The sequence below is a fragment of the Engystomops pustulosus genome, chromosome 6 (assembly GCF_040894005.1).
Source record: "Engystomops pustulosus chromosome 6, aEngPut4.maternal, whole genome shotgun sequence".
Classification (NCBI taxonomy): domain Eukaryota; kingdom Metazoa; phylum Chordata; class Amphibia; order Anura; family Leptodactylidae; genus Engystomops; species Engystomops pustulosus.
This window is the reverse complement of record NC_092416.1, coordinates 18,715,529-18,726,216: the sequence shown is the minus strand read 5'-3', so window position 1 is coordinate 18,726,216 and position 10,688 is coordinate 18,715,529. Positions and strand designations below refer to the sequence as shown.

Genomic DNA, 10,688 nt, shown 5'->3' with positions numbered 1-10,688 from the left:
TTTTTCCGAATCCGTCGGGTTTTCGCTTGGCCACGCCCCCCCCCCCGATTTCTGTAGCGTGCATGCCAGCGCCGATGCGCCAAAATCCGATCGCGTGCGCCAAAATCCCGGGTCAATACAGGGGAAATCGGCGCAAATCGGAAATATTCGGGTAACACGTCGGGAAAACGCAAATAGTAAATGACCCCCATTTTAGAAGGATCCGCGCCAATCCACTCCTCGGAATTCAAACCATCGACCCATTTCTGTATTGCCGGTAAAAGGATCCTAATAAAAAAGTGCATCCACCAAATATCTATTAATTCGAGAGGAAACTTTAATACCACTGATCAAAAACCTAATAAATTCAATACACTCATGAGTCTCTTCCTTTAACCTATTTTAATCAATTGTACAAAACGCATGAAAGATTTCAAAGAGATCGATCTTTGGAAAAGACTCCTGACTCTTCCATCCCAAATAACCTCCTCGAATCCTTAAAATTCTGCACCTGACCTTTTGTACAAATCTGAGTACAATACTTTATACCTCTTTTTATACAGTATTTACAATCAGGAATAATCCTAAAATCTTCAAAGTGAGATTATCCTGAATTGATGTGCAAGATAAAACACCCTTAATCTTCAATATTTTTCTTGAAGCAGATCAACAATTTTAAAATGGTGTTGCCATCAGCAAGACTCTATACCTCCCTTCAGCAAATTCACCACTTTCTAATAATTCAAAAATCATGTCCCTACACACTACACTCAATTCCAAGAGCCTAAAAAACACACTACAATTTTCCTTGTGATCAATAATGAAACTTGACAAATAGTAAAATATCCAAAACATCCATTTAATACTCAATCTGCCCCTTTCTACCGTAGACATGGAGGGGAGGTGTTCTATGTTTTTTACATCCTAAATTCTAGAATACCCAGTTGGTTCCTTAAATATTTGGACAATGGCACAAAAAAAGTTTTTTAACTGTTTAAAGTTATATACAACTGTATACTTGGTAAAAAACATGTCCCAGTCATAATTATATAATGTATTTGAAGAGGGTGGTCAAATCGAATAGCGCACTCTGTGATATTGGAAAAAGTTTTTTTATTGTTATGGTCTTACAGTCACAACGCGTTTCGGGGCGCAAGGACCCCTTTATCAAGTGGAAAAGACTTGAGAATGCTGTAGTTACACTGATGCAAAATTTTTTCTTGTTTAATCCCCGAGTTGAGTTGTTTTGCAAGACCACAAGGAAGTATACCATTAATTTATTCACAAGCCTAAAATGCCAGTGAGGGGATCTTTTGCGTCTTCACTACTCTAGAGCACGATGGATGTCACCAGTCAACCGACCATCACCCCAGCTTTTCAGGCTTTTGCTCCCGCTGTGTAGTCCAGGACCTGCAGTTGGTCTTCTCTTTAGAACAACAACACCCAGCTGGGTGTTGTTGTTCTAAAGAGAAGACCAACTGCAGGTCCTGGACTACACAGCGGGAGCAAAAGCCTGAAAAGCTGGGGTGATGGTCGGTTGACTGGTGACATCCATCGTGCTCTAGAGTAGTGAAGACGCAAAAGATCCCCTCACTGGCATTTTAGGCTTGTGAATAAATTAATGGTATACTTCCTTGTGGTCTTGCAAAACAACTCAACTCGGGGATTAAACAAGAAAAAATTTTGCATCAGTGTAACTACAGCATTCTCAAGTCTTTTCCACTTGATAAAGGGGTCCTTGCGCCCCGAAACGCGTTGTGACTGTAAGACCATAACAATAAAAAAACTTTTTCCAATATCACAGAGTGCGCTATTCGATTTGACCACCCTCTTCAAATACTGTCCACATCTCCCGTGTCGTTATTGGCAAACGACACGTAGGAGATCTCAATCTGAAGGCAGCACCTGTAATACCTGAACGTAGTGTTGTGCCTATTCCTAGCACAACCACACACGGTGAGCACATTTCCCTCCTATCTACTGTGATTATTTTCTAAAAAGGTGTCACACTATTAGCGCTCTATCCTTGTCCTTCCTTGCCACTCTCTGCCCCCTATAATTATATAATGGACATGGACATAAAGTGAATACTTTCAACTTTTAATTGAGGGATCCATATTAAAATTGGATGAAGGCTTTAGGAGTTTCAGCTCCTTACCATGTGATACCTTGTAAAGGGACCAAAAGTAATTAGACAGTTGGCTCTTGGGTTGTTTCATGGGCAATTCCTCATTATGTCTTAATTAAGTAGGTAAAAAGCCTGGAGTTGATTTGCGGTGTGGAGTTGCATTTGGAAGATTTTTCTGTGAAGAAAACAGCAGTCGAAGTAGCTCTACAGGTGGAACAAGCCATCACTAGGCTGCAAAACATCAAAGAAATTGCTACAGTATTAGGAGTGGCAAAATTGAAAGTTGGTACATGCAAAGAGAACTGGACGCCCCAACAGAAGACAACAGTGGTGGATGATCACAGAACAACTTCCATGGTGAAGAGAAACTGGTGAAGACCAACGCTCAAATTCAAATTTTCCATAACTTGAAGATTTCATAAAAAAATTAATTACAGTTGGTTCACTCACAAGCCTCAAGAAAAAAATGCCTAAAAAACATCTAGAAAAACGGCACAGTTCTGGAATGACATTATTTGGACAGATGAAGGCACATCATGTATCGGCACACGGAGGAGGCTGGGGCACGGCTGGCAGAAACACTGGTTCAGTAGTGGTTATTGATGATGTGATACAGGACAGGAGTAGCCAGATGAATTATAAGGTATTCAGAGACTTAAAGGAAACCTACCATTGGGGATCTACTCATCCCAAATTAGGTAGATCAAGCTCATCCCAATACATAGTTAATAAAAGGGTTTAGCAGAACCTAGGAAAAATATCTTATCTTAAATATTTGGGGTCATTTACTAAGGGCCCGAATCGCTATTTTTTTGTCGGGTTTCCTATATATTACTGATTTGCGCCATTTTTCCCTGAATTGTCCTGGGGTTTTGGCGCACGCGATTGGATTGTAGCGCATTGGCGCCGGCATGCATGCGATGGGAATCGAGGAGCGTGGCCGTCAGAAAACCCGAAAAAATGTGTCGCTTGACACGGGCTTACCTGTACGCAGGATAGGATGGTGAACTCTGGTGGACTTCAACGCAGCAGCGACACCTAGTGGACATTGGGCACACTACCTTAGTGAATCCCGGCCGGACCCGAATCAGCGTTGGAGAACCCGCCGCTGGATCGCGACTGGACCGGGTGAGTAAATGTGCCCCATTGTATCTTATATTTATGCAATTTATTGGCTGCAGGCTACTAGGAGCTGTGGAGCGGGATCGAAGACTAATCCAAGCACCTGTAGGTTGACAACGCCTTTCAGTGTGTCCCTGATCCACTCCTATCTTCTTTTCTGCATTCTCATTGTAAAGCCAGAGCTGAACATGTCATCCCCCTACCAGCGCACCCTTACCCTTAAATAGTTGTAAAACTGGGGTTGTGCGCATGTCAAAAGACATAGGAGCGTGGCAGGGATGCGCTGATAGGAGGGATTGGCCTTGTCTATAGGGAGGAGGAGCCTTTGCTCCTGATAATTTGCATAGATATAAGATCAGTTTTTCTTAGATTTGGCTCAAATGTAATATTAGCCACATACAGTATGGGGATGAGCTGGATAATAGGAACCTACCTTCATATCTACCTTGTTAGGTACATCCCTGATGGTAGGTTTCCTTTAAACCTACCTTAAACCCAGCCATACTGATAGGTCTGTGTATCATAGTACAGATGGACAATGACCTAAGACATAAAACCAAAGTAAACCAAGACTTTAATTTAAGTGGAAGATTCTAGAATGGCCAAGTCAGTCCCTGATCTCTACCAGGCTGAGCTTTTCCCTAAACTTCAGACAGAAAGGCTACAAACAAACAGCAACTAAAACCTGCAGTAATAGAGGAGACAGAGCGATGTCCGTGAGTACAAGACTTCAGGGAGTCAAAATAATTAGAAAGTTACATCTTATTTCAAATTACAGGCGGTCCCCTACTTAAGAACACCCGACTTACAGAAGACCCCTAGTTACAGACAGAACCCTCTGCCCACTGTGACCTCTGGTGACCTCTCTGGATGTTACTATAGTCCCAGACTGAAATGATTGCCTGTAAGGTGTCTGTGATGAAGCTTTATTGATAATCCTTGGTCCCGTTACAGCAAAAAAAAGTACAAATATAAAATATACAGTTTCACCTTACATACACATTCAAGTTAAGAACAAACCTATGGACCCTATCTTGTATGTAACCCGGGGACTGCCTGTATTCAATGAGTCCAATTACTTTTGGGAAGAAGAGATTGTGCCCATAAAATGCTTCAGTTCATCACATTTTTATACAATCTTTTTGTTTGACCCATTTGAGATAAAATTGGTGACAATTGGTTGCCAAAAGCCGAAATCCAAAGAATTGGTTGATGTTTATTCACCAAAACTGAGAGATATCCAATGTAAAGGTCATCCGTTCAGGTCTGTTTGGAGTATGGATCCTCTCTTAGGACAAGTTCCTGTGATACTCAGCACCCCCCCCCCCCTCCGGTGCTATAGCCGGTGACAATGGACAATGCTCCTATTCTTATTGTCAGGTACGGATGGCGTAACGCTGGCTTTATTGACTTCTATAAAAAAAAACAGCAGCGCCATTTGTTCGCACGGAAGCCCCCGGGCACCCTGATCCTTCTGAAGAAGGTGTTTGTGTCAATTGCATCATCAGCGTCTCACAAAGCTGAGAAATAATTGCATAATAACAAAGATGGAAATATTAAATATGTAAATATGTAAATATGTGTGGTCCGACCCAACTTTGGGGTTATAAATGTCGCACCTGGAGGCAGCAGGAGCACAGCAAGTATTCCCAAAGCCTGAAATCCAACAGGTAAGGAGCACAAAGGGGGTCATTGCCCAACACTTAGATTTTAGATATATTTTATTCTCTGTATTATCTTGTCTTTATCTTACGTTATCAGTGACTTGAGCTGCACGGAGATCTCCTATCAGCACAGACATGCGCTTCTTCATGTTATCTGCAGTCTTCTTGGTGGCCAGTAAGTATTTTCCTTATGTGTTATTGTTTTTTATCTAAACTAATTTGTTTTCATTTATTATTATTATTTTATTATTATTATTATTTTGTGATGTAATAATTGAAAGGTAAAGTATCAAATAAAACATGTCTAAGGGAAGTCAAATATCTTCTGTATTGCCCAAGCACTAGGCAGAATCCCATAACCACAAGAAGAGACAAGGAAGCTCCAGGAAGAGATTTGTCTTTACATAATATTAAGTCCTGCTATACTTGCTGCCAAGTCCCTTCATTCTTAACATTATGGGATGACTCAACAATCTAATGTGAATGTATAATGCTGACACTGTACTGTAATGACTTAGGAATGCCGACTCAGCACCAGCACAGGTACATCATAGGGATGCACAATTACAGTAAAGTTTAGATTTGTGTCCAAATCTTTTAGAAATCAATAAAAAAAGATTCTCCTGAAGTCCCATGAAGTTCTTAATACTGATTGTGTTTTTTCTTGTAGTGTTGCAGTGGAAGGTGGCAAGTGATTCAAGTAAGTACCTCTGTAATAAAATAATGTAATGAAAGAAGCTCAGACAGGAGACTGATAGATCCTGTCCTTCTGTCTCTCACTCCATGACTGTCTCTCACACACTCACTCACTCTTCCTGCCCATCTCTCTATCTCTTACTCACTCTCCCTACTTGTCTCTCTGTCTTTCACTGACTCTCCCTACTTGTTTCTCACTCACTTTCTCTGCCTGGTTTACATTCACTTTATCTGCCTGCCTGTCTCTCTGTCACTCATGCACTCTCCCTGTCTGTTTATCACTCTCCCTACCTGCATCTCACTCTCTCTCCCTGCCTGTCTTTGAGTATCTCTGCATGACTCTCTGTTTCCCACTCTCCCTGCCTGTCACTCACTCACCCTGCCTGTCACTAACTCTCTCTGACTGTCTCTCTGTCACTCACACACTCTCCCTGTCTGTTTCTCTTTCACTCTCCCTACCTGTCTCTCACTCTCTCTCACTGCCGGTCTTTCACTATCCATGCCTGTCTCTCTGTTTACCACTCACCCTGACTGTCTCTCTGTCACTCACTCTTCCTGTCTATCTCTCTGTCACTCACTCTCTCCTTTTTACCTCACACATAAGTGTTTTATACTCATTGCCTACAGTAGCCAATCTCATATTTATGACCTGTGGTAGAACAGCAGCCAATCGCGGCTCAGCTTCCAGCTGCCACAGCAGCAGCGGCAGACAACGGCTCTTATATATGGGGGGTAGTAAGTAGATTTTGGATCAAAACCAAGTCTATGACTTTCCTTGAGTCACAGAGAGCGGCTGTGCAAAATTTGTTGATTGTAAATGCGACAGTGCAGATTCCTTTAGCGGACATACACATACATAGATACATATGTACATACACACACACATACACACATACATACATACATACACACACACATACAAACACACATACATACATACACTTCCATACACACACACATACACACACACACACATGCATACACACACAAATACATACACATACATACACACATGCACATACATACATACATACATACACACACACATACATACACACACATACATACATACATACATACATACACACACACATACATACATACACACACATACATACATACATACATACACACACACACACAAATACACACATACACATACATACATACATATATACACACACACACATACATACATACACACACACAAACACACACATACACACATACATGCCTTCTACATAGATTGTGAGTTATATTTTCTGCAAACTTACATAAAACACCAGGGTGACGTTTATTCCATTGCTATAAATAGATAAAAAGATGATAGATATGAAATAGATAGATAGATAGATAGATATGAGATAGATAGATAGATAGATAGATAGATAGATAGATATAAGATAGATAGATAGATAGATAGATAGATAGATAGATAGATAGATATGAGATAGATAGATAGATAGATAGATAGATAGATAGATAGATATGAGATGATACATAGATAATAGATAGATATGAGATAGATAGATAGATAGATAGATAGATAGATATGAGATGATACATAGATGGATAGATAGATAGATAGATAGATAGATAGATAGATAGATATGAGATAGATAGATATGAGATAGATAGATATGAGATAGATAGATAGATAGATAGATAGATAGATAGATAGATAGATAGGAGATAGATAGATAGATAGATAGATAGATAGATAGATAGATAGAATGCAGCATGATCTCAGAGATGGCACTAAGTACTGTAGTATAAAAATATTTAAAAAAATAATAAATCTCTTGGTCTCTCATTTCGCAATATTATCAAAATGTGAGCGTCCACCTGCCACAAATAAGTGACCTATTTTAGTTGGGGCTTTCGTCAGTGATACTTGCCTTGCACTTAAATCGTAAACCGGGGACACTATCTCTTAGATCCAAGCACCATGAGGCCCATTTGGGATTTGTATTTCCAATACTTTTTGAATTCAGGAATAAGCTGTATCGCTGATCCCCTTTGGCCTACAGTTCACATTGTAGGTTAAGAGGCGTCTAAGAGATGCAAGTCTGTTCAGTCTAGTGCAGTGATGGCTAACCTATGGCACTGGTGCCAGAGGTGGCACTCAGAGCCCTTTCTGTGGGCACTCAGGCCATCACCAGAGATGATTCCAGGTATCTTCCTGCAGTCCCAGACAGCCCAGGACTCGCTGTGCTCAGTGCTATTTTAAAGTGACAGCTGTACCTGGGACTATTCTCTGCTTTATTGCAGTTGTAGTTTTGGCACTCAGTCTCTTAAAGGTTCGCCATCACTGGTCTAGTGCTTTTATTTATCACTATATTCTTATAAAATTGTTATTATTCTATTTTATTGTTATTTTTTTTTTTTTTTGTTTATTTTATAATAAGCTCATAATGAGATGAACTCTGGTTAACTCCTGGTTTATTTCCCTATTCATGTCCAGCTCCTGAGTGCCCTGAGAACAGCACATATAAAGAAACTGGAGTCTGTTATTTGCGCTGCGACAATATAGAAACCTATTCTCCTGAAGACATTTGTATAGCGCTTGCAGTATCCACCTGTAAGTGTAATGATGGATTCCTGGCTCAGGTTGGGACTAATGGAACATCTGTACAATGTGTCCGACCTAAAAAGTGTAACATAACGTGTAGTGAGAACAAGCACCTTGTGACCTATGCATCCGGCTGCCAACCCACATGTGACAACCCAACAACTACTGATGACTGTGATATCCCCTGTCGTGCTCAATGTGTCTGTAATAAGGGATATGTCCTATCTGGCAAAAAATGTGTGAAACCATGTGAATGTCCCACCAAAGCTTAGACCTGGCTCGCTGGTGGGGTCATTCCCTTAAAAAAAATTGCATTACATCTCAATGTAATCTGCATATTTCTGCTAAACCTAATCCTTGTGTGCAAAATATTATAAAATTGTGGTCATATGGAATATCCGAATAATTCTGCATAATTAAAAACCATATTAACAAATTCATAATCGCTGGAACACAAAAGCTGGTTGATTTTTTTTTTCAATTGATTGATGTCATTGCTTTTTATTAAAAAAAAACTATAATTGTTAAAACCTAATGGGAAAACTAATAAAATACATCTTAGTTTGCATGTGACTGTCTTTCTACATATTTACAAGGTTTAAAGGGGTTGTCCAATTACATGAACAATTCCACTGACCCCGAAATCTGTTCTTCAAACGTTTTCTAGAATGTGTCTTTAATAAGGGATATGTTCTATCTGGAAACATTTGTGTAAAACTGTGTAAATTCACCAGCAACAAGTCATAAGTCCCTGGTATCATACTGATACAAATGTGGATAAGGTCCCACATAGGCCTCAAGTTTTTAAAGGGAACCTGTCATCTGGAGCCTATTTTTTGGCTCCCCCCTGTCCCCATAGAGAATAGTGTGCACAATTTACCAAAGAGTTTTTATAGAATTTTTTTTCTGAATAAAAGATAAGTTAGATGAAATTTTACCTTTCTACATGCAGAGCTGTGTCTCTAATCCCATGGGAGTGGCCAGTAAGGAGTGTTAGCCCCGCCTCCACCCTCAGAAAAACCTCTCTGTCATAAATCGATTTCAAATTTAAAAACTCCCATAACCCCCGTCGCTTCCCCCCTCAGGACGTCATACATGTCTGCCCCGCTCCTCACTGGCCACTCCCATGGGACTAGAGACACAGCTCGGCATATAGAAAGGTAAACGTTCATCTAACTTATCTTTTATTCAGAAAAAAAACTATTATAAAAACTCTTTGGCAATGTGCACTCTTTGGGGACCTGGGGGAGCCAGAAAAAGGGCTTTTGATAACAGGTTCCCTTTAAGTAGCTCTGGCGGTGATTATAAATCATATCCAGTCAGTGAGGAGGATTTCATCCATTATGCTGCACCAGGCATCTTGTTTTTGTTGTTCTATGAAGGAGACATCTTAAAGGTCATCTACCACCAGGATCGAGGATTGTAAACCAAGCACACTGACATACTGGTGTGTGCCCCCTCTAGCAGGATGTGCTCTTCTTTTAGCTTCTTATGCCAAAAAGAGGCTTTTATAATAATACAAAGGAGCCTGTGGTGCTCCAGGCAGCATAGATGTTATGGAGCCTAGAGCCCCTCAGGCTCATTTGCATCATTTTTAAAGCCATATTTTCTTCAAAACAAGGGCATACCAATCTAAAAGAAGAGCAGACCCGGCTGGAGGGGGCACACACCTGTATGTCAGTGTGCTTGGTTTACTATCTTTTATCGTGGTGGTAGATGTCCTTTAAGGTTTGTAACTATACGACTTTCTCAGAGGCCTCCATTATTATAGACCAGAATTCCCGATCCTCTTCAGATGATGCGGTGTCCCGGCTTCTATAGTATGTTCCCAGCATGCATTTGGAAGGCTTCATACTATGCACATTTGAGGCTACAGTATATGAGTGCACAAGTGGAGGTCTTACTGCTTTCTGCCATATGAGTTACCATGCGGACATACTCCGATAAAAATCTTGTATTGGACCACTTACAATTGCCAAGGGGGTTGGCTCGAGGAATGTGTCACCAGTGCCACCAATACCAGGTATTACCACACCCCGTCCTCCATTGTACTTTTTGGACAATCTCAAGTCTTCACTCCCAACCCAATTGAAACATTGTATAAGCTGTAGATTGTCAATTGGGTTGGGAGTGAAGACTTGAGATTGTCCAAAAAGTACAATGGAGGACGGAGTGTGGTAATACCTGCAAAGGGCAAATGGAAATTGGATTGTAAGGACTCAAAGGTTCTTATTCCTTCCGGCCTTGGGTCTATCACATCAGACAGCCTAGATACATCTTTTTCGATCCTAGGTCTAGACTGGGCTCCATGAGTCAATGTCGTTGATGAAAGTTTGGAAGACAACGGGATCTTCTTGAAGCTCCATTGTCAAATGGCTGTAGTTATGTTATGGGTCCAAGGACTGACTGTTGTATAGACCTTTCTCCTAACCCACTATGGATCTAAGATTCCCAGAATTCTGAATATGGATTTTATGTAAGAAAACCACTGAAGCTTCTAGTGTGAAAATCTGTTACCCAGCGCTAT

At 40.6% G+C, this 10,688-nt stretch overlaps 1 protein-coding gene across 1 annotated transcript; it reads left to right on the top strand.

Moving 5' to 3' along the window:
* The first annotated feature begins 4,830 nt into the window (after window positions 1-4,830).
* Window positions 4,831-8,729, top strand: LOC140065541 (serine protease inhibitor swm-1-like). The gene is made up of 4 exons (XM_072113139.1): window positions 4,831-4,899; window positions 4,991-5,068; window positions 5,564-5,593; window positions 8,054-8,729. The coding sequence occupies exons 2-4, from the start codon at window positions 5,029-5,031 to the stop codon at window positions 8,431-8,433; spliced, it is 450 nt and encodes a 149-aa protein (XP_071969240.1). The 5' UTR covers window positions 4,831-4,899; window positions 4,991-5,028; the 3' UTR covers window positions 8,434-8,729.
* The last annotated feature ends 1,959 nt before the right edge of the window (window positions 8,730-10,688 follow it).